The sequence below is a fragment of the Lygodium microphyllum genome, chromosome 11 (assembly GCF_053477565.2).
Source record: "Lygodium microphyllum isolate KBCC chromosome 11, Lygodium_microphyllum_v1.1.10, whole genome shotgun sequence".
Lineage (NCBI taxonomy): Eukaryota > Viridiplantae > Streptophyta > Polypodiopsida > Schizaeales > Lygodiaceae > Lygodium > Lygodium microphyllum.
Genome location: NC_141145.1, coordinates 105,336,574 through 105,361,687, shown reverse-complemented (window position 1 = coordinate 105,361,687; position 25,114 = coordinate 105,336,574). Strand labels below are relative to the sequence as shown.

General features: G+C 44.5%; 1 protein-coding gene across 3 annotated transcripts in view; it reads right to left on the bottom strand.

Annotated features, from left to right (window-relative positions):
- Positions 1-24,429, bottom strand: part of LOC148029190 (uncharacterized) — a 51,028-nt gene extending 26,599 nt beyond the window's left edge. For all 3 annotated transcript variants that reach the window (XM_087687940.1, XM_087687941.1, XM_087687942.1), the window contains exon 1: positions 23,745-24,429. In XM_087687940.1, coding sequence (XP_087544066.1) covers positions 23,745-24,353 — 609 coding nt within the window. In that variant the 5' untranslated portion in view covers positions 24,354-24,429. The remainder of the gene's footprint in view (positions 1-23,744) is intronic.
- Between the last annotated feature and the right edge of the window lie 685 nt (positions 24,430-25,114).

Below are 25,114 nucleotides of genomic sequence, written 5' to 3'. Positions count from 1 at the left end.
GCCACCTATATATGGGCAAAATGGGGCCACAATTAGAAATACAATGGCCAAGCCCAAAATATGGACACTTAGGATAGCCAAAAGTGCCCTAAAAGAAATGCAGTAATGTGCTCTCCATCTAAAGTGCCTAAAGCGAATAAAATGAGAAGCAAAGACAATGTCATAGCTCCTAACATCCTTGTTTGACTTAGATGAAGCTCACAAGCCAAAGATGACCACAAAAGATACACATGGCTGCTAATACCCCCTCTCAAATCTTGGATGTGGCAGAAGGCCAAAGGAAATGTGGATTCAAAGGTGGCAAGAAGAGTGCCAATGCCGATGGAATCCGTCGATGAAGAATGCCAGCCAAGGAGCAAGACCCCCTCTCCACATACAAAGCCAATCCAACGAAAGGCCAACGGAAATGGATAGGCCTCAAACCGATCACTCCTGAAAACTCCAAACGAGGAAGGGTGAGCCAAGCCTCAGACCCAACTAATAGATGATAGTTGTTAGCAGTATAATCAACTCATGAGTGTGTCTGGGATGTGTTCGAGTACTTTCGACTTTTAGAGTATTTTAGGTATTTTTAGTGGTCATTATAGTCATTATTTTAGCATTTTATGTTGGCTGACCTGATCACTTTTGTGGCACTATTTTGTCTATTTATTCAGGCTCCTCCTCCACATTCAGTCATTCATCACTTGCAGATCCAGTGCATGCCCTATGGAGAGAGGGAGCCGGTGCCAATGCCCACGCAACCAATGACTCACTCTTGCATGCAATTGTATTGTGTTTGGTATATGGATTCCATTTCTTGAGCACATCTCTGAGTTTTCCTTTGCAATATTCTTGTGTTTTCTCTTTCCTTTCTATTGTCTTGTGTTCAACAATTTATTTCAATATTCTTTCATGCTTCCATTGCTACATCCACTTCTAACATGGTATTAGATTCTAGGATCTACATTTGCATTGTTGTGGTTTTCTAATGATTACTAATCATCTCTGTCTGTGCAACCACACACAACCAACTTTCGGGTCTTTTCAACCATTAGATCTTTTGCGTTTTGCTACTGCAACCATTGTTGTCTGCATTTAACACTCTTTTTGCCTACGTTTACCGATTTTCTACCTTCTTTTACAACATAGGACAACATTTAAAACTTCCTTGACTATGTTTTTCATCTGCAGCATTTTCACTTTCAGCCTCTTAGGCTCCTGAAGGCTAGGCAATAGGGTTTTTATCCTTTCTCCTCTTGGCTGATTCTTCCCTTCTTTTGCAAATTTTATGATCCAACACTGCATGTGAACTCCGTTTAGTGCAGTCTATGATGTGCTTTGGCTGTATACTCTCTCTCCTCCTCTTCTTTCCTTTATTTTCTCTCTCTATCCTCCAAAGGGCTCCCCCTTGTCGTTCTATTGATGGCAAACTATACGACCCTAATTACCTAATATGGAGTGTTGTTATGAAAGCTTGGTTTGTGCAGAAGCAGTTATGGTATATTGTTTTTGGAGCTATTGAGTGTCCTGAGCACCTCACTCATCTTCTAGCTAATTTCGACATGGATAACTATAACAAAGTTGTGGTCACATGGAATTCCAATAATGCCCATATAGCATAGTTATCAAGTACAAAAGGTACAATATGGTACAATAAAATATGGTACTGAATTGTACCTTATGATTTTCTAAGGTACGATACTATATTAGTACGAAAAAAAATTAACCTGATTTTTTAAAAAACCATAATTCATTAAATGATAGAACACAATGCACATGTTTAAAGTGGAAATAGCCATTTCACTACAAAATAAGATGAATACATGAGGGTGGCAATCGCAGTCGCATGGGTTGCGCACAACATGCGATACAACTAGAGTCTAGTACATACATGGTTCATGGATGATGCATCATAGTGGCATGTGGATACAATGATAGTCGATACAAAAAAGAGAGACCCCTATGAATCTATGATGAAGCATCACTATCATCATCATCATTTGAACCATCTAAGTGCTTATCAAGAGAATCTGAAGATGACTCCTCGATATCGGACAATGAGACATTCTTATACTCATCCTCACTAATGTGGTTACGATCATCATGAAATGATGGCTCCCTAGGTGCCAACCGTGTAGGCAAAGGGGGGAATGTCATTATAAGGCACAAGATGTGAGCTACTAGAGCCCCGCCTTACATATGTCTGCAAGCCACTCAAACCACCCCTCCTGGATTTCGGAGGGCGTCGAATGACCATGCCTCTACTACCGCCTACTCGGATAGCACGCTAACTGCGAGTATCATGAGTATTTGTTGCCATAAGCCCTCTATAGAGCTACATAAAAATCATCTCCTCCTCATCCGCCTCTTGATGTATACTCATAAGAGTCTCGCCCATCAACTTAAATGCATCAACATTCACCTACACAATGCACATAAGATTGTAAATGCGAAAGTCTAAATTGTAAAGAATAAACTTTAAATTTTTTAACAACAAATTTTAAATTTTATGGTTAAGTGTTTATCTACTTTGGACTACCCATGCTCATCATAGCCCTCATCCCTGGAACGGGGAATGGGAACGGGACCCCCTGGAACGAAGGGAACGTCCAAGGTCAAGGAACGGGAACAGGGGGAACGGCACGTCTTAAGTGCCCCAAATATGCCTTGCATGACCCAAATTGCCCCAAAAATGTCTCTCTAATTGCCCCAATACCCCTCAATGCTCCAAATTGTCCCAAATGGCCCATAATTGACTTGATTACCCCCATAGCTCCAAAGCCTTGAATTGCCCCAATTATCCCAATTTCCCTTGAAATCAAACAATATAAATGCATGATTACCTTGGAATTTAGGATAGGCTGAAATTTAATTGTGATTTGCAAGAGTTGATAATGCATCAAATTTGAACTTTGCATGGACTTTTGATTGGCTTGTGGGTTGTCTTGACACTTTGAATCTTCAGCCACACACACAGAGATTAGTGTGTGCACATTAGGCAATGGAAATGGGTGAACATGTGGTAGGAGTGTGACACAAGCAAAAAGAAAAAACTGGAAAAAACATCAATTTTTGGTCAACATGCCTGGAACGGCCGTTTCAAACAAGGAACGGCAAGGAACGGCAAGAAACGTTCCCTGGCCATTTCACCTCCTCGAAGAGAACGCGTTAGGCCGTTCCTACAAGCTGAAACGGTTGTTCCCTGTTTCTATGCCCTCATCATGTGTAAGTTAGTGCGGCAAAAGACTAGCTACTCTAATTGTCATGTGCATAAATGAGAGAACATGTGCTTCAATTTCCCCCAGATGCACCCGAAGAGCAATCCTGAGCAAGGACTCTCATGGCAAAGGGCTAAAGGGTCTCCAATGCGTATCCAAAGTTTTGCCACCGAAATAAAGGCTTCACAAGTGACACTCTCCACCAACAAGTGGGAGAAGCAAAAGCCACATGTCATCTTCATCCTAACTCCTCCACCAATGCATTGTGGTCATCCACAGGGACCACACGAGTCAAATAAGCAAGCTAGTCTGAACGGAGCTCTCTATCATCCATGACCGCTAGTGAGTTGTAAGCGGAGTGTACCAGTGTGACAAAACCATGGATGGGCTTATGCATCCATATCCATCTCCTCTCTCTTATCTCTAGAACATGTGCACATTGTCTCTGTGATCACCATGCAAGCTCGTGCCTCCACCAATGCCGCTCTAAAGAAGTGAACAAGAAGGCCAATGGTTTCATTAAGACACAAGCACTATATAGCTTTGACCTCCTCTATCTTGTGCTCATCCCACTCATTCCATAGAGTAAATACCACTGGCGCAAGGCGGACTACACCTCATAAAGGCACTCAAGTAATAACCACATGTGAGCAAACCAAGTCGAAGAAAGCTTCTTCCACTTCAGTGTGCTATGTGCACGATACATCCCAAGCACCTTTACCTTTACCATGAAGAAGGTGACAATTGATATAGCTTTGCAAACTACCCTCGTCACCCACTTCAGCTTCCCAAAATCCTTCATAAGCAAGTTCAAACAATGACTTACATATGGAGTCCACACAATCGTGGGAAACTCGGCCTCAAGCAAACGGCCCACGCACCGACAATTCGATGCATTGTCAGTAACAACTTGCACCACATTCAAGGGGGCCACCTACAACCACAAATTATAAGTAACAATACTTGGAGGTTAGAGAGAGCAAGAGAGAGTTAAGCCTTTCAAGTTTCAACTTTCAAGATTCAAGAATGAAGAGAGATAGGGGTTTGAAAGAAAGAAAGAATCGAAAGAGATATTAGAGAGAATAGATAGATAGATACTTATGCATAAATTATAATGAAAAAAGTGAAACAAATTTAAAAGGCAATGTATACCTCAATGATAACTTGCCAAATGTGGCGGTAGATAAATGCACCCATCGTTTTCCTCCCCCTCTTGCCAATATCTACGGGCCGCCCATCCGTCGGTGAGAATGAGGCAACCATATTTTATGCATACGGCCCGAATAGGATCAAGGGCTCTATCAATCCTCTCCTCTTCTTCATCAATATTTTTTATCCTCATGTTGTTGTATATAACACCGGTCTATACTTCACATGGACCCACATTGACAATGGCTTTTACCATCTTTTTCCATTGCTCTTACTTTAAGACATTGAATGCAAGATTGCACTCAATCATCATGTGTGCAATTTCAATGTCCACAAGTCATTGCATTTCTCTAAGAAAGGCAACCAATCCACATACACGACTAGGAGCTTGAGAGAGAGAGAATTGTCTCTTCGGTGTCGCATGAGCCTCCATTCTTCATTTGCTAGAGCCACATGCGGATGTGAAGCTCCCAACACCAATGGTAGAGGCCTCTCCCGCATCGACTGAAGATACATCCACATTCAATGCTTCCTCATTAGTACATACAGGACTTGGTGCCAATACACCACTTCCTCCCCCTCTTGTGAATCCCCCTCTCATCTTGGCGAGAATGTTCTGAGGGATTTCCTTGCATGGAGCAACTCTCCCCCCCCCCCCCCCCGCGTCTTGGAAAGATATTGGAGAAGCCGGGTTGCACTTGCATAGCGCTTCCCGCAATACTTGCATGTCCAATGGTGGGAGTTGGACTTCTTTGTGTCCCTCTCCACATTGATCACATGCAAATTGAAGGCCTCGTGCTGTGCCAATAACAAATAGAGAGGCCCGAGGAAGAGTGAGATGCTTGAGTCTTGAGTCTTGAATCTTGAAACTTGAAAGTTAAAACTTGAAAGAAAGGGAGAGGGTCAGGGTAAAGTTGAAAGAGCAAGAGTGAGAGAGGGATGGGAGAGGCTTGAGCCTTTAGCATTGATAGGTGCGGGAAAGAGAAGAGAGTGAGAGGCTAGGGCTTCATAAATCACAAATCAATTCAAGATCCAAGAGAGACAAATAAGAATGGCAAATGTTTGCTGAATTGGTGTGGAAGCATGGAGGAGAGGAGCGCCTTTTGTACATGAGAGAAGGGTCAAACAATCAAAGAGGGGTCAACAATCAAACAAGGTTACCAACTGGATGGAATCCAAGGGGCGTTGGGGGAGGAGTGCATAGCTGGAAAGGGGGTGGACTGAAGTATCCAAGGCTTCCCACCCCCCCCAAAAGTGCTGCGCAAGAAGACATGCACAAGTGGAACGTGCACGCAGAATGCGGGAAGACGCGACAAACATGGTGGCCAAGAAAGGCCCTTTTTTTGTTTAAAATCGTACGGATACGCATTGTACCGTACCATACAAATCATACAGTATGGACAATACCATACAATGTACGAGTGTAACTATGCCATGCATATTCAGCTCTTCTTCGCCGTATCTCTAAATAAGTTCTTCCAATGGTCACCTTCTACGTGACAACTTCAGTGGTATGGGCAAAGCTTCAGATATTGTACAAGGCTCCCTCGACTATGTGTGCAATTACCCTCTATTGATAGCCAGCAAATGAAGACGCGACAAACATGGTGGCCAAGAAAGGCCTGTTTTTTCATTTAAAATCGTACGGATACGCATCGTACCGTACCATACGAATCATATAGTACAGACAATACCATACAATGTACGAGTGTAACTATGCCATGCATATTCAGCTCTTCTTCGCCGTATCTCTAAATAAGTTCTTCCAATGGTCACCTTCTACGGGACAACTTCAGTGGTATGGGCAAAGTTTCAAATATTGTACAAGGCTCCCTCGACTATGTGTGCAATTACCCTCTATTGATAGCCAGCAAATGAAGTGAGCCGAAGGATACTATCCAATCATTCTTGCTTCATGTTACACAAATACAAGATCAGCTTCGTTACATGCAGTCTACACTTCCAGAGGCTCATCTTGTGGGGGCCGTGCTCTACAAGCTCCCTCCAGAGTTTGATGAAGTAGCCAATGCTTTGCGGGCCTGAACATCATCGACACCAATGAGCTTTACACATATCCTTGATGCTACTTGAGCATGAGTTATCTTTGCAGTTACAAGGGAGGCTTTCATCTCAATATGGTGGCTCCAATGAGGCATTTAGTACTTCAGAGAGAAATGACAAGAGAAAGAAGTTGAAGGCCCAATGTTATCACTATAGTAAGAAGGGTCATTTGCGCAAAGATTGCAAAGAGTTAGCAACTTCGAGAGAGAAGAAGAAGGGAAAAAAAAACTAGATACAAACTTCTTCAACAATCATCCTTCTCCTCTTGAAAACTCGAATCCTCCAACTAAGGCCAAGGATGCACGAAAGGCTGTTCTTCAAAGAGAGAGAAGGGTTTGGCTACCCCTCTTTCTATTTCTTTCTAGTACAGGTAATGTGGTCATCCCTTAAGACCTTCCAATGCCAGAGACGGAGTGTGAGAGGGTGGTAAGGTAGGGTATATAAGCCTTATCTCTACAGATACAAGTATGTTCGAAAGGACTTCCCGACCATCAACTAAAGTCTGGCACGTTTTAAAATCCTGGATCTGGGATTAATATCCAGGTTCATGATGGGTTGTTACTTGATAGAGAGCGAGATTGGCTCCTAGTCCAAGCTCACATGAGAGGACACTTTGGGGGTCTTGGCCGAAGGTAGGGAATCCATGTTCACGTATGCTCAAAGGCATGTTTGATAGGATGGTCATATATGCTACTACCAGACTTCGTTGATAGACAAAGAGTTGCTATGATTCTTCTCTATTTTTGGATTTTGGTACAATAGGCATCAACGATCACGTTCTCTTCGAGGCACCTTGGTGATGGCTTAATCACCCACTACTTGGGTATCCATGGTCCTATTCTAGCAGTCTCTATTGAAAGGGTTGTTGAGTCATTCTCATAGTATTGTATCAGATCACCCATGATCTGAGACAAGGTGTTAGCAATATAGTTAGCTCATGAGTAAGTCTCGCATGTATTCCAATGGATTAAATATTTTAGAGTATTTTAGGTATTTTTTAATGCTCATTATAGTCATTATTTTAGCATTTTATATTGGCCAACTTGATCATTTTCTTAGCACTATTTTGTCCTATTTATTAGGGCGGCTCCTCCATACTCAATCATTCATCACTTGCACATTCAATGCATGCCCTATTGGAGAGATGGAGCTAGTGTCAATGTCCATGCAACTAGTGGCTCACTATTGTATGAGATTTGTCTCATGTTTGGTATATGGATTCCATTTTTTGAGCACATCTCTGAGTTCTCCTTTGCAAGGTTCTTGTGTTTTCTCTTTCCTTTCACTTCTATCTTGTGTTTAACAATTTATTTCAGCATTCTTTAATGCTTCCATTGTTGTATCCACTTCTCACAATAGTGAGGAACTATCGAAGGCACCATAAGCTACATAGAAACAACAAGGATCAAGGGCCAACCAGCAAGGGATGGTGGCTCAATGACAAAGAAAAGAGGTTGTCACATACAAGAAAGGCCCAAAGTAGATTGGAAACCCTAAAGAAACTCATCACAATCCTCGAAAGCCCCCTCTCACACACAAAGGGCCAGGAAATCCATAGCCACATCATCAATACCCTTCTGAAAGGAATGGAATGTACAGGGGAACCACCAAAGGAGATGGTGGGGAATGGAATGAAACCATGGGATAAATGGTGCACAATCGAGACTAGGTGAGGCAATAGAAAGTTGTCTCAAAGGGCCCTACACAATGAAAGGAAAATGGAGCATCGATGGTCCCCCTTCTACCAACCTATCACAAGGGTGGCTCCTATAGAAGAATTCTCAACAAAGACGGCCAGTTCAACAATGAAGACGACACGGATACCGAATCTAGGAAGGCCATGAGCTGAAAGAAGATGGAAACCCAAGTTCGGAACATGTAGGGCCTCAAAAATGGAGCTCAATGGACAATCAGACAAGAGGCAAGGTCCCAACACCACTAATAGGCACTGAAAAGATGTCACCAGTAGTTAGTGACGATACCCTCAGACAGACAAAGATCCAACAACAAACCACCTCGAGGAATCATATGACCCAATGCACCACTATCAATGAGCCAAGGCTACTCAGAAGAAGAGAGAATCGAAGAAGGCTCCTTCACTTGATGAATGTGGAGAAACATAGACTCAGTGGTAATAGCAAGTGATGAAGTAGAGATAAACGAAGATCTGATGTAGATCCAAACTTCGCTCCTGAATGAAGGTGAGGATATTTCCTCCAACACTTCTCCTGGAGGTGCGAGGTCTTCCCACAATGAGGATACGTGGGATATCCTCTATGTGTCCCCATTAAAACTATATCAGAGTCAAGAATGACTCTAGCATCTTCCTCTTCCCTTACTTTTGCTTAGCTTGTCCTCTACCAGTAGATAAAGCCGCATAAGTATGACCATGTGCATTGGGCTCTCCAAGAATCTGTCTCACTGTGACACGCATCCTGCTCAAGCACCAATGGGACTAGCTCCTCCCAAGTGAGAATCTCTCGGCTCTGAGAAGTGAGAAGACTAGTGAAGAACATATCATATGTCAATGACAGAAGATGTGAGAGAAGTGTCACAAATAGGTCCTTCGAAAAAATGTCCCAACCAAGGGATGCAAACTCATCTCGAATCTCCTCCATCCTATGGATGTGATTCCCTCATCGTATGGGAATCTACGATAGAAAGATGGCATAGCTTCAACTCAAGAGATAATCGATGCCCAAATGTTTAGAACTGGAAGAGAGACCAATCTCTACCAAATCTCTACAATGGTGCGGATACATTTGACACGCGTCGCACAAACACAAAATCTACACAACTTAAAAAGAGAAAAGAGCCGGCTCTCGCACTCAACCAATCCAATAAAACTACTGAATCCGAGGTCACACCATCATGGAGATCCACGATAAGGTCCAGGTATAGGGACAATAACAAAATCCCAAAGGTCATAGGTGTCGAGGAGGCACTCCATTCGACAGGCCTAAGAGGGTAGTTTACCCCATCTAACTTCTTGGATACAGAAAGAGAGGGTAGAAATGGCACTTACTTAGAAGATACCATCAATGCCAATCGAGGACTGGAAACCCCGAAAGAGTATAGAGGGAAAGAGTGATAGGATGATGGTCGGTCTAAATGGTCTCGAGCCACACGATCTCCCAAAGCATACATGTTGGCCATAGATGTGTTAAGAGTCATCTCCTGTGCCAGGTGGTAGTAGTCGAACTATCCAGTCGGCTACATGAAAGTTTCGGGTCATTATCGAGGCATTCTTTTTAGCCTTTATAAGGCTGAGTTTCCAGCAGTCTTACATGCTTGTATCTGACAGATTTCAGCTTGCTAGTGACAGAGACTGCAATCAGGGCTGACAAAGATTGAGGTCCTCAAGATGGAGATATACGCAAATATTTTCTCTGCACCCGTGTATAGTTCTGCATCCTTATATAGCATTCTTCACTACAAATTTTCTATGTTTCACTGTCTCTCTCTCTCTCTCTCTCTCTCTCTCTCTCTCTCTCTCTCTCTCTCTGTGTGTTCACTCTTTGTCACGGTCATTCACTTAAACATTGCTTCACTCTAACATGGTATCAAAGCATTGAAGGACCTAGGGTGGACGTATCTGAAGAGGAGTTTTCATCGCGACACAAGCCTCCATTTTCAGCATTCAAGTGCGAGCAGGTGGGCTGCACATCAGAACAAGGCTGAGGCGAGCGTGGGCGTGCAAGTAAAGAGACGATTTGCTGAAGCTGCTGCTGTTTTTTGCTGTTAGAGAAGGAAGAAGGCTGTGTTTTTGGCCTTCAAGTGCAGATTTTACCTTTTCATCGCCTCCAGCAGAGCTGAAGAAGGTTCAAGACATGGAGACAAGTGTTAGCGATCAGATCCTGGCTGTCGGCAGCCAGTCGGACTGCCACATGGCAGTCCGACCTGTTTCAGGACAGTCGGCTGCATTTAATGCAGCCGACCTGCCTATTTGTTGCGCCCAGTTTCTGGCTATTTATAGCCGAGATTTCAGCAGTCTTCCCCACTTCTGTACGCAGGTTCCAGGCTGGAGATACATGCAGATTCCGTCTCTGTTCGCAGATTTCAGACAGGAGATCGTGCAGACTGCAGCGGACTTCGAGGTGAACAGCAGGTTGCATCGTCGAGGTGGAGACACGCAGTCCAACGCACTGCGCCCGTGTATATATCTGCATATCTTTGTATACAGCACACTTGTACAGCAGATCTTCATCTTCCACTATCTCTTTCTCTCTCCTCTCTCTGCGTTCTCTCTCTTTCAGTCTTACGCTTCCGCACCGCTGCACTCTAACATGGTATCAGAGCAGTGTAGAAGGGCTGGCTGAGTGAAGAACCAACCTGAAGAGGAGTTTCCATCGCGACACAAGGCTGCGTTTCCAGCATTTGAGGGCAAGCGGGAGGGCTGCACCTCGGAACAAGGCTGAAGCGAGCGTGGGCGCGCAGGAAAGGAGTCCAGTTGGTGGATTTGCTGTTGTTTGCTGCTGTCTGAAGAGGAGGAAGGCTGAGTTTTCAGTTTTCAAGTGCAGGTTTTGCTTTTTCATCGCCTCCGGCAGGTGAAGAAGGTTCGGGACGCGGAAGAAAGAGCCCTAGCAAGCTGCGTTTTCACAGTCAGAGGGGGCTGCTTTTGCATTTGTGAAGGCATTACAGGTGAAGATGTCTACAGAGATTGACTTGGAGTTCCAGACGATCATGGACCGGAAGGTGCCTGTCTTACCGGCTCTTCCCGCAGATCAAAAGCTCGATGGCGACAACTACCGCATCTGGCGCGTGATGATGTTGGCCATCCTTGAGTCCTACGATTTGGCGGAGCTTGTACAGGAGATCGACCGGCCCTCGGTAAGAGATGAGTCCAAACTCTCTTCCGATGCTCGTGCGGAGTTGGCCAAGGCACAGTCTCACTGGGACAAACTGAATGCCCGAATTCGTTCTTTTCTTTTTCTGTCTTGTACTACAGCTGTGATAGCCCACATTGAGCACTTGACGGTGGCTCGGGAGATATGGCTGAAGCTTGATCAAATGTATAACCGGATGACCCTTATGAAGCGGGTTTCTTTGGAGGTGCAGATGCGGACCTTGTCCATGAACAAGTCTTCCTCGTTGCGGGAGCACATCAACAAGCTTAGACAGCTTCAGATGCAAGTTCAGAATGCAGGGAAGCCGATTTCCTCCGAAGACATGGCGATCACACTTTTGTCCCAGTTGCCGCCCCGATTCGGTGCTTTCTACTCCGCCCTTATTGCTTCGGGGCGTAAGTCTACTCTTCAGTGGGAAGAGTTGGTTCCTATGGTCTTGGACCAAGAGGAACAATTGAAGGCACAACATGCTTCCAAGTCGGAAGCCTTGACAGGTCAAGCCTCTCAGAAGAAGGGGAAGGACCACAAGAAGAAGAAGGAGGACAACAAGTCAAAGAAGGACAAGGACAAAGAATCCACATGCCATATTTGTGAAAAGACTGGCCATTGGAAGAAGGATTGCCCTGACAAAGACAAGAAGGACACCAACAAGAAGGACACGAATGATTCTGGAGCGGTGGCTGCACCCTCATCAGCTGCGTTTCTTCATCTAGCTGTCATTGAGGACTCTACACCGAATGCTTATGATGCTGCGATGACAACTCCCCAGGCTCGAGAGTGGATCGTTGACAGTGGTGCCTCCCGGCACATGACTCCTTCATCAGTTGGTGTTGCCCAGTTGCGACCTTCGCGTGGGCAGATTCTCATTGGAGATAGCTCTTCGGTGTCTATTGCAGGACGGGGTGAGATGCAGCTTATTCCAGATGGACGTGGTGGTACCCATACCTCAGAGGTCTTGCATGTGCCAGGTTTAGGGTATCATCTACTTTCGGTTCATAAGATTTGTTCCATTGGACTTTTGGTGGAGTTTAACAGTGATTCGATGCGAGTCCTTGATCGTGGGTCAAGGAAGGTTCTCTCATCAGGATATGAGAAAAACGGCATTTACAAATTGGCATCTTCTACCGCCCTCCCTACTCTTCTTCTTACCTCTCAGACACAGTCAGAGTTATGCCTTGCTCGGTTTGGTCACCTCAACTATGATTATCTTCGGAGGGCGTCACGTGGACAGCTTGTTCGAGGGTTGCCGGACATAGTGGTGAGCCAGCAGCCATGCGTCTCCTCCATTCGTGGGAAACAGCATAGGGATGCGATTCCCAACAAAGCTTCGCGGCGGTCTACTTCACCGATGGAGCTTGTATCTACGGATCTTTGTGGCCCTATGAGGAACGAGTCCTTGAGAGAAAGCTCGTACTTCATGTTGATCGTAGATGACTACAGCAGGATGACATGGGCCTATTTCTTGGCGTTGAAGTCAGAAGCTTTCTCCCACTTCAAGGATTGGCTTCTCTTTGAGGAGAACCGATCGGGCCGGAGATTGAAGACCTTGCGATCCGACAAGGGTGGTGAATTTGCTAATGAGTTTGCTCGTTTCTGTGCAGATAAAGGTATTCACCAGGGGTTTGCTAATACCAACGCTCCTCAAGAAAATGGCATTCTTGAACAGAAGAAACAAAGTGTGATCGAGATGGCGCGCACCATGATGGAGCACCGACAGATACCTCAGTTTCTGTGGGCCGAGGCTGTGGCTACTGCAGTTCACATCCTTAACTGATCACCCACTTCGGCCGTTGATGGGATGACACCTTTTGAGGCTTACTTTGGGACTAAGCATGATGTTTCTTATTTTAGGGTTTTTGGGTGTGATGCCTATGTTCACATTCCCAAGGCTCATCGTGATAAATTTGAAGCAGCTTCCCGGAGATAGGTGTTTGTTGGCTACAGCTCTCAGTCCCAAGGCTATCGTTTGTATGATCCCGTCAAGCGGGATGTGTACACCAGTCGCGATGTGCGGTTCGTAGAGGTTCCGGCCATAGCAGCGGATAAGGAGCATCCCGTTCTTGGAGATCCAGGGGAGAGTTGGACTCCCGAGACAGTTCCTTTGGAGCCCGCGCCTTTTGATTCCGATTCTGTTTCCGATACAGAGTCTACTCTTCCACCGGTCACCCCCGAGGCATTACCACCGGTGGATATCCCAGAGTCTTCAGTTGATGGAGAGAGACGAGGAGAGGTCCGGCCTCCTCGTTGGGCCCGTGACACACTCCATAATTCAGGGATCGAGGGGGTCCCTAAGGAGTGGGAACCGCAGGATGGTCCGCGGCAGTCACGGAGGCACCAGGCACATTCTACGGAGCTTGTTTGCTCTAACTATTGTTTGATGACCTGTTTTATGCAGGATCGAGAGCCCACCTCCGTAAAGGAGGCTTTACAGTCCGCACCATGGAAGAAAGCTATGGAAGCCGAGTTGGAGGCTATTGAGAGGAATGGCACTTGGTCACTCGTGCCTCGCCCCCCGAATAAGAAGGTGATGGGCGTCAAATGGGTCTTCAAGACCAAGTACCTTAGCGATGGTTCTTTAGACAAGCACAAGGCTCGCCTTGTTGCTAAAGGTTTTGCACAACGCCCAGGGATTGATTGTCATGATACTTTTGCCCCCACTGCCCAATCGGACTGCCACGTGGCAGTCCGACCTGTTTCAGGACAATCGGCTGCATTTAATGCAGCCGACCTGCCTATTTGTTGCGCCCAGTTCCTGGCTATTTATAGCCGAGATTTCAGCAGTCTTCCCCACTTCTATACGCAGGTTCCAGGCTAGAGATACGTGCAGATTCCATCTCTGTTCGCAGATTTCAGGCAGGAGATCGTGCAAACTGCAGCGGACTTCGAGGTGAACAGCAGATTGCATCGTCGAGGTGGAGACACGCAGTCCAGCGCACTGCGCCCGTGTATATATCTGCATATCTTTGTATACAGCACACTTATACAGCAGATCATCTTCCACTGTCTCTTTCTCTCTCCTCTCTCTGCGTTCTCTCTCTTTCAGTCTTACGCTTCCGCACCGCTGCACTCTAACAACGAGGGCCCTAGCAAGCTGCGTTTTCACAGTCAGAGGGGGTTTCTTTGGCGTTTGTGCAGGCATTGCAAGTGAAGAGGTCTACAAAAACTAACATGGAGTTCAATGCGATCATGGACCGGAAGGCGCCTGTCTTACCGGCTCTTCCATCATATCAAAAGCTCGATGGCGACAATTACCGCATCTGGTGTGTGATGATGTTGGCCATATTGGAGTCTTACGATTTGGCGAAACTTGTGATGGAGAAGATCAACCGGCCCTCGGTGAGAGATGAGTCCAAAATCTCTTCAAATGCTCGAGCGGAGTTGTCCAAGGCCCAATCTCATTGGGACAAGCTCAATGCCAAGATTCATTCTTTTCTCTTTTTGTTTTGTACAATAATCGTGATAGCCCATATAGAGCACTTGACGGTAGCTTGGGAGACATGGCTGGAGCTTGACCAAATATATAACCGGATGACCCTTATGAAGAAGGTTTCTTTGGAGATGCAAATGCTGACCCTGTCTATGAATAAGTCTTCTTTGCTTTGGAAACACATCAACAAGCTTCGGTGACTTCAGATAAAGGTTCAAAATGCGGGAAACCCCATTTCCTCCAAAGACATGGTGATCACCTTATTGTCCCAGTTGCCACCACGATTCGGTACCTTTTATTCTGCTCTTATTGCTTCAGGGCAGGAGTTGACTCTTCGTTGGGAAGAGTTAGTTTCTAGGGTCTTGGACCAAGAGGAAAAGTTGAACGGACAAAATGCTTCCAAATCGGAGGCATTAATTAGTCAAGCCTCTCAGAAGAAGGGGAAGGACCAAAAGGAGGACAACAAATCCGAGAAGGACAAAGAGAAAGAATCGACATGCCATATTTGTGGTAAGACCGGCCATTGGAAGGACTTCCCCGATAAGGATAAGAAGGACACCAAGAAGAAGGACACGAAGGATTCTGGTGCGATGGCTACACCTTCATCAGCTGCTTCTCTACACTTAGCGGTCATTGAGGACTCTTCACCGAAGACTTCTAATGCTGCGATGACAGCTCCCCATGCTCGAGAGTGGATCCTGGACAGTGGTGCCTCAGGCACATGACTCCTTCAATAGCTGGTGTTGCCCGTTTGCAACCCTCGCATGGGCAAATTTTCATAGGAGACAGCTCTTCTGTGTCTATTGATGCACAGGTTAGATGTAATTGATTGCAGATGGACATGGTGGTACCCACACTTCAAAGATGTGTTGCATGTGCCAAGTTTAGGATATCATTTGCTTTTGGTACATAAGATTTGTTCTCTTGGTCTCTTGGTGGAGTTTGACAGTGATGCTGTTCGAGTCCTTGATCCACGATCAAGGAAGGTTTGCTCTTCAGGGTATGAGGAGAATGGCATCTACAAATTGAAGTCTTCTTCCGCTCTTACCTCTCTTCTTCTTACCTCTCAGTCACAATCCGAGCTATGGAATGCTTGGTTTGGCTATCTAAACCATGAGTATCTTCGGAAGGCATCGTGAGGATCGTTTATTCGAGGTTTGTCGGACATAGTGGTGAGCCAGCAACCATGTGTCTCCTGCATTCCTGGAAAGCAACATAGGGATGCTATTCCCAACAAAGCTTCGAGGTAGTCTACTTCACCTATGGAGCTTATATCTACGAATCTTTGTGGCCCAATAAGGAATGAGTCCTTGAAGGGCAGCTCATACTTCATGTTGATCGTAGATGACTACACCAAGATGACGTGGGCCTACTTCTTGGCGCTGAAGTCGAAGGCTTTTTCCCACTTCAAGAAATGGCTTCTCTTCGAGGAGAACCAATCAGGCCAGAGATTGAAGTCCTTGCAATCCGACAAGGATGGTGAATTTGTTTCTAATGAGTTTGCTCGTTTTTGTGCAGATAGAGGCATTCACCAGGAGTTTGCTAATACCAACACTCCTCAAGAGAATGGCATTTTGGAGCGGAAGAACCAAAGTGTAATCGAGATGGCACGCACCATGATGGAGCATCGACAAACACCTCAATTTCTATGGGCCAAGGCAGTGGCTACGGCAGTCCACATCCTAAATCGATCCCCCGCTTTAGGCGTTGACAAGATGACACCTTTTGAGGCTTACTTTGGGACTAAGCCTGATGTCTCTTACTTCAGGATCTTTGGGTGTGATGCCTATATGCACATCTCGAATGCGCAACGTGAAAAATTTGAAGCAACTTCCCGACGACAAGTATTTGTTGGCTACAGCTCCCAATCCCAAGGTTATCACTCATATGATCCCATGAAGCGGGATATCTACACGAGCCGAGATATGCGGTTCGTGGAAGTTCCAGCCAAAGAGGGAGGTGAGGAACACCCCGTAGTTGGAGATCCAAGGGAGAGTTGAACTCCTGAGATAGTTCCTCTGAAGCTAGAGCCTCTTGATGGAGATTCCCTTCAAATTCCGAGTCTTCTCTTCCACTGACCACCCCAGTGGAGATCCCACCGGTGGATATACCAGAGTCTTTAGTAGATGGATAGCGACCAAGAGAGATCCGGCCTCCTCCTCGTTGGGCCCGTGACACTCCGAGATTCAGGGATCAAGAGGATCCCTGAGGAGTGGGAACTGCAGGATGGACCGTAGAGGTCACGAAGGCACCAGGCACAGTCTACGGAGCTTATTTGCTTTAACTACTGCTTGATGTCCCGTGTTATACAGGATAGAGAGCCTACATCGGTGAAGAAGGCTTTACAATCTAATCATTGGCGGAAGGCGATGGAAGCCAAGTTGGAGGCTATTGAGCAGAATGGCACTTGGTTCCTTGTGCCTCATCCCTCTCATAAAAAGGTGATTGGTGTCAAATGGGTCTTCAAGAACAAGTACCATAGTGATGGTTCTTTGGACAAGCACAAGGCTCACCTTATTGCTAAAGGTTTTGTACAACGCCCAAGTGTTGACTTCCATGATACTTTTGCCCCTACAGCTCACATGGCAACTATTCGTGATGTTCTTGCCTTGGCTGGCCATAGGAGATGGCATGTTTTTCAGTTGGATGTGAAGTTGGCCTTCTTGAATGGTGAGTTGAAGGAGGAGATCTATGTAGAGCAGCCTTCTAGCTTTGATTCGTCAAATGGGAAGGTTTACAGGTTGAAGAATGCCTTATATAGCCTGAAGCAGGCTCCCTGTGCGTGGAACGAGAAGATTGATTCGTTTCTCCAAGCCAAGTTGGGATATCGGTACTCTAGGGCCGATTCGCAGCTTTATGTGCACACTTCCGAGGGTGGTCGTGTGTTGTTTGTTTTGAATGTTGATGACTTGAATGTTACAGGTGATCATGCCCAAAAGGTCGAAGAGACGAAGGCGGCCCTACATCAGAAGTTCGAGATGACGGATTTAGGACTTCTCCATTTCTTTTTGGGCCATGAGATTTATTAGTCTCAGAGGTGGATTTTCATCTCTCAACAGAGATATGTACAAGAGTTCTTTGTGACTTTTGAGATGGAGGATTGTCGGTTCATTTCTACTCCTATGGATTCGAACTGGAAGGCCACTTTGCATAGATTCTCCTTTGGCAGATGCTACTCACTACCGTCAGCTGATTGGATCATTGATTTGGCTCCTCAACACACGGGTTGATCTATGTTTTGCTGTAGGTCTCTTGGTTGGGTTCATGAGTGCCCGTCAGCAGGTGCATTGACAAGCTATTCAGAGGATACTTCGGTTTCTGAGGGGGACCTCCAACCTCGGGATTTCCTATCTAGCAGGTACAGGTACTTTTGGTCTTGTTCTTGCAAGTTGGAGTGATTTAGATTGGGCTGGTGATGTGGATCAAAGGCCATAGAAACAAAAAACGGGAAACGGGAACGGGGGATGGGGACGGTGACAGTGACAGGGACACCAAAACTAGGAAACGGGGACGTGGGAATGGGAATGGCATTTAAAAAATTAAAATTCATGAAAAAATTTTAATATTTCACTCATAATCCATGTGGACTCAAATCATTTTAAGTTTTAACTTTAAGATATCATGCATCATTCTAAAACTACTCATTAGAAATTGAATTGCAACTTACAAGGCTCAAGAGGTAAGCTATTCAATCATAAAATGCATAATAGATATGCCATAAATGATAAACCAATGAACAATGAACTAAACTTTAAAGTCTAAGCTAAAAGAACATGCCTATGGTACCATTGCCAAAAAACTAAAAAGATTACAAATATAAAGTCTAAATAATCTTTGAAAGAACATGCTTATTGCCCCAAAAAAGACTACAAATATAAAGTCTAATCTCTAGACTGAAGCAAAATGCGGCATGTCAAAATAGCCCAAAGAGCAACTGCAAGACTGCAAGTACAAATATAATATCGGCATGACACAACAACCCAAGTGTCACAACTCACACTGTCATCAATGATCATAATATCATATGCAATACAATGTACATGTGTCATGTATCATGAGACTCATGATAAGTAAACTAGATCAAAGATCGTCATCATAATCTAAGGCTGCTCTAGTTACTCTTGAAGTGCTAGCCTCATCATCATGGGTACCATGAATTTGCATCTCCCTCAACATCAGCATGTGTCTCCTTTTCTTGTGCATCTCCTACTCTGTGAATGGATCGGGCTTTGTTGTCATACTGTTACCTAACATCCTTAAATTAGCACTGACAAATACTAGATCGTTTGCCCTCTCCACACCAAGACGAATCCTCTTCCGCCAGGAGTCTGACGGCTCCTCCCTCCACTCTCGGTGGCTGTCAGCTACCTCACACGGTGCCCCCTCCTATCTCAATGGCAGCGATAACACCAATTTTCTTTGCTTCCTCCTCTTTGTCACCTGCTATTCCCTTCCCCTCCAGCACGACAGTTGGCTGGGGGGATAAGGGGAATAATAAAAAAATTTGCTATTATCCTAACCTTTTTGGCCTCCAAGAGGAGATTCATATGAACAATGCGTGTTTTAAATTTGGAAATGTTACATTCTCTCCCCCATGTGAGCGTATGTACTCCACAATTACTCTAAACAAGAGGAGCTAACTGACTGACTCAAAATGCAAATGGCTAGTTGTTGCAGCTCAAGACCATCTCAACCATAGTCCTCCCACCACAAAGCTACCCCAATCTTACAGTGATTCTCCTATGCATCCCCACAACCAAAAGAACCCCGAAAGGTCCTATAACATGAAAGCTGGTCTCTGATCTTTGGTCTATTACCATGATCAGACACTAGATGAGACAATATAAGTCTCCATGCATCCATAACCTCAGTGTCATTCTCCTGATCCTTGCCCTCGGACTCAGGATCCACAACAAATGCAATTGTATGCATGGGTGAGCTATAGGAGTTTCACGTCCTCACAACTAAATGGCGTATCTTCTCGTATGCCTCATCATTTGATGCCAACTCCTACAACTTTTCATTTAGCCTATCCATAGCCTCATATACCTTGCCAATGCAAGGTTGCATAGCATCCATAACCCTCAATAAATGCACAATAGGTGATACCATAGCATCTATCTGCTTTACACCATCCCAAAAAGTGGAGTTATTTGCTTTCTCCAAGCATAAGATACCTATAGAAGTATCTGCCAATGTTGATGAGGTGAACTCATCACTAAGAAATAACTGCCTCAAGGCACCACTACATTCTCTTAATCTGCCTAGCATCAAGAAGTTAAAGGCAAATCTGGTATCAGAGTATTTTAAAAGTATCTTCTTCGACCGCAAAGAGAAGTGAGGGCGAAGAAATTGGTGATTCAAAACAAAGCTAACCATTTGAGCTTTTTGCTCTATAACAGGTGCAATCCATGACAGGTTGCCAATATCCTTTTGTAGGTTGTTCAAGCAATGAGCCATACAATATGAAACTATGATATGCGGATAATATCCCTAGATAACAACACCTACTGTCCTATTTGCGGACTCTCCATCTGCAACAAATCCCACAACATGCTCTAGGCCAATAAGCTCAATACATGTAACCCACTTTGCCGCAAGTACATCTGCTGACTTTCCTGTCCTTGATGCATCATGTGAAGATATGAAACACATTTCCCCCACGAGAATAAGCAACCATACCATGAATGGATCGCTTGTGTGTATTATTCCAACCATCAGCAATCAAGAAAACTCCATTTTTAGCCCATTGTCTCTTTCTAGTCATTGCTGCTTGCTCAACAAGGCGCTTTTCCTTGTCGAGCAAAGTGGTACGTAAGGTCTCTGATGATGAAGGTACATACGAAGGGCCATACTCACAAATCTTCTTCCACATCAATTTAAAATATTGTGACCTAGCTGCAAGAAATTGAATGTGGTCATGATAAAAAAAAAATTACCACTGATGTATGCACCTCTTCCTTCTTCTTAGGATCCCAACTAGTATCAAGTATACTCTGTCTACGTGCAACATGTGGCGCAGTTGATGCCATGGCCGATGCAATGCTTGCAGTAGGTGTGGAAGTAGCACTTCTTGATACTGACCCTGCTCTAGACACATCTGATGGGGATGGTGTCACAAAAGTTGCACGGTTAATTGCAACACGTTGTGGTCTAGATGCAAGATAAGCTTGTTGACCTGCTACACGGTCACGAAGCTCCCTTTGCTTCTCCAAGGTCACATTTGGACAAAACTGTACCTTTCAATTTGGCTCATGTAGGAGATGAGCTCAAACCTGATTATGCATAAAATGGAACAAGTAGCAATTGGTATTCTATATTCTAATATTTAAGTAACTTTGAAAAATTAAAATCAATAAAAATTCGAAATACAAATGCTCAGCTCAATGGATTACCTTGTTTGCTCCACTAGTTCGCTTGTATGGGCAAAGCTTGCAAGTCCATGGTTGAGATCCTCCACCACTCAATGGGCGGTCAGCATTTACTTCTTCCCACCATGACCAATCATCAGACCTTCTTCCTCGACCACCAACCCAACAAGCGGGCGGAAAAATGAAGCCACTAGAGGCTAAAAATTGAAATAAAAACGACTCGAGAGAAGTGACAACTCGAGTCTCGAGAGAAGGGAGAACTTAGAAGACTCAAGAGTCAAGAGTCAAGACAGAAGGGAAAAGGAGAGAAGGAAGAAGGAAGAAGAAAGAAGAGAAGAGGAGAAGAAGAAAGAGAACTTAAGAAGGTTCAAGGGAGAAGGTCCAAGGAAAAAAGAAGAAGAGAAGGGAGAAGTGAAGAGAAGGAAGACAGAAGAAGGAAGAAGAGAAGAAAAAGAAGAAACAGCCGGGAGGAGACGGAGGGATTGGCGGCTGGCGGATTGGTCACTGGGAGGATTGGCAGCTAGAGCCTGGCGAACTAGTCCCCGGGGGCAAGAACGAGTAGATGAAGCAGGCGAAAACGCACAGTCACAGTCTACAGACTATCGGGCGGGAGCAATAGCCGGCCGAAGGTAAGTGGGTGCCACATGGCGTTCCCTGTCTGAAACGGGACAAGAAACGTTCCATCGATTAGCAACGCGTCCCATGACGACTTCGTGCCAAGGACGGCAATTTCGCGTGCCGGGAGGCCGTTCCGGCCGTTTCCTGTTTCTATGTCAAAGGGGGTCTACTAGAGGTTATTGTTTTACCTTGGGTGCTAGTGCTATCTCTTAAGAGTAGCAAGAAGCAACCCACAGTGGCCCTATCTTCGATTGAGGTAGAGTATTGGGCTGCGTCTTCTACCACATGTGAGACTGTGTGGCTTCGGTGGTGGTTGGAGGAGCTTGGCTATCCCCAGACTCATCCTACTATCTTGCGGTGCGACAATGAGAGTTGCATTGCCTTGGCACGTAATCTCGTATTCCATGCTCAGACGAAGCACATAGAGATCCAGTATTACTTCATCAGGGAGAAGCTTTTGGATGCGACCATTAATGTGGAGTACTGTAAGACTAAAGACAATCTTGCATATTTGTTTGCGAAGGCCCTTCCCCAGGCTTTACTTCATCGACATTCCAAAACCCTCCGTCTACTGCCTTGTCCAGGAGTTGAGAGGGGGTATTGAGAGTCATCTCCTGTGCCACGTCAATAGTGCCACATGGTAGCAGTCGGACTGTCCTCGACTGCAATCGGCTGCATTAAATGCAGCCAACCTGATTATTTTAGGTCATTTCAAGGCATTCTTTTCAGCCTTTATAAGGCTAAGTTTCCGACAATCTTACACACTTGTATCTGACGGATTTCAGCCTGTTGGTGACGGAGATTGCACTCGAGGCTGATGAAGATCAAGATCCTCAAGGTGGAGACATACGCGGATATCTTCTCTACACCTGTGTATAATTCTGCATCCTTATGCAGCATTCTTCATTGCAAATTTTATGTGTTTCACTATCTCTTTCTCTCTCTCTCTTCGCTTTTTGTCACGGTCCTTCGCTTCCACGTTGCTTCACTCTGACAAGATGTCCTTCAATAAGTACCTACAAGAAAACAATGAAGATACCGCCACTGGGATGAAAGGCAACCAAGATGTATCCTCAAAGAAATCGGGGTTTATCAGGCCACGATACAAAAGATGACTAACATAGGTGCATCCGATGTTGAAAGGAACACAATGCATAGCAAAGAGGTGGAGCAGTAAATGCTTTGCTTGCCTGCTTCCACCCATCTCGCCTATCTACTCCTACCCAACGCTCACACAATGCACCTGCAAGCTACCATTGCTTCAGCCGCTCTAGCCTTCTCCCTTCTCCTCTCTTCTTCTCTCTTATTTCTCCTCCTCCTCCTCCCTCTTCTCCCTTCTCTTCTCCCTTCTCCTCTTCTCTCTTCCTCACTTCTCCTCTTCTCTCTTCCTCACTTCTCCCACTTTTCCTTCTCCTTCTCTCTTCTCCCTCTTCTCAAGATCTTGGCACTTGTCTTCTCTCTACACCCACAACTCTTCTCTCGCACGTTGCAGCCCATTTCTTAGCCTTCACTCTTCCCATTCAATACCCTCTTCTCTCTTAGTTTTGCCTCATCTAGGCTTTTATCTTTAGCGCTTTTAAAATTTCAGCTTTCTGTCTTGAAATGGCTTCATCTTCCCATCCACTCGCCATGATGGTGGTCAAGGAAGGTCCGATGATTGGTCATGGTGGAAAGAGGTAAATGCTAACCACCCATTGAGCAGTGGAGGATCTCGACCATGGACTCGCAAGCTTTGCCCGTACAAGAGAACTAGTGGAGCAACCAATGTAAACCGAGCGTTTCTATTTTGGAATTTCATTTATCAAAGTAAATAAATTCATCCAATTTTATGACAGCCAGCTAAGATTTTTTGATTGGGTAAGCTGTGTTCACACTTTGAAGTTGTTTATCTGATAAACGCTTGTTCAGACTTAAAAGTTGGCCTAACAATTTAACGTGCTCTCTGATAGCGTTAGTACTAGCGGTTGGTAGACACTCCTAAATATCTTCACACGAATGTTTGGATAAAGAAGTCATTATCCGATAAAAACAGTATGAAACAATGAAGGATCTCTCTGGAAAGAAAAAGCACCTTCTCAAACAAGTCCGGAAGCTTCAGTGATGACAATATATGGCTGACACGGGAGATGCTGGATTGCTCCACTCCTATGCTTTCCACGAGAGCAGCTACAAGTCGTCCATGGCTGCTCTTGGCGGCCTCATAGACTCTATGCAGAAGCGTGCTCTTTGGATGGACAAACCCTAATTCGACGCTCCACCCTGCAAGCTCGTCCAGCTCATACGCTGCTTCTATAAACGACCGCAGGACAAAAGGGGCCTTGGAAGAGATATGGGCCGCGTCCTCCTCTGACAAGCCTTGCTCCAACAACACCATGGACAGCGCTTTGGCAGCAGCTTCCTCCTCTTGCGATGTCTTGCTAGTGGAAGAAGGATCCGGAAGGGCTTGCTGTTCTGGCAGGGAGCGCAGGCGAAAGACATGATGAGGGGTGGCAAGGTTGCATGCGTGGCACGACAATGCTCCTCCTTCTCCTCCTCGTTCTCTTCTTCGTCTTGAAGTTCCGCGTGTGCATCTCTGAGCAGAGAAGGGGCGACGACAGGATGGTGAACATGATGATGGACGCGAATCAAGCTCGGACAACCGCAGAGTCGAGAGGTGCATCACATACAGCTTCAGTGCCATGGCAACTAGAGCTTGGGCAACTCCTCTCCAGGATTAGGCCTAGTGCGAACTTGGTAATGGCTTTGGCAAGGTTCAAAATTTTGCTAAGCCTAGTGTCAACTTGGCCATGGCTTTTGCAAGGTTTCAAGATAAATATTAGTTATGTCAATTAGTTTTATATTTATTTGTTAATTATTCTATAAATTAATTTTATTAGTTATTGATTAGTTAGTTATTTGTTAATAAATTAATCAATATTACTTGATTGACAAACTGTTTTTTGTTACTAAATATTAGTGATGAAAGACAATAGATATTATTAGTTCATAAATTAATTAATTAATTAATTTTTTGTTAATGAATATTAGTTAGTTAATAAGTTATTCGATTAAAAATTTTGTTGATAAATTAACTTTTTAAATTAATTAAGAATTACTTAGTTAATTAATATCAAAAAGTTAAATTTCATTAATAAGTTGATTTTATTGGTTGATGTACAATTATTCAATTAACTAGTTAATTAATTTTATTATTTAATTAGCAATTACTTAGTTAATTAGATATTAGAATTTATTAGTTAATTAGTTATCACTTAGTCAGTTATTTGTTATAAATTAATCAATACTAGTTAATTTACAAATAGTTTTTTGTTAATAAATATTAGTTATGAAAGGTAGTTACTATACATTAGTTACTTAATTAATTTTTATTAATAAATATTAATTTTATTACTTAATAAATTAAATTTTTTTTAATTAATTACAAATTATTAGTTACTTAGT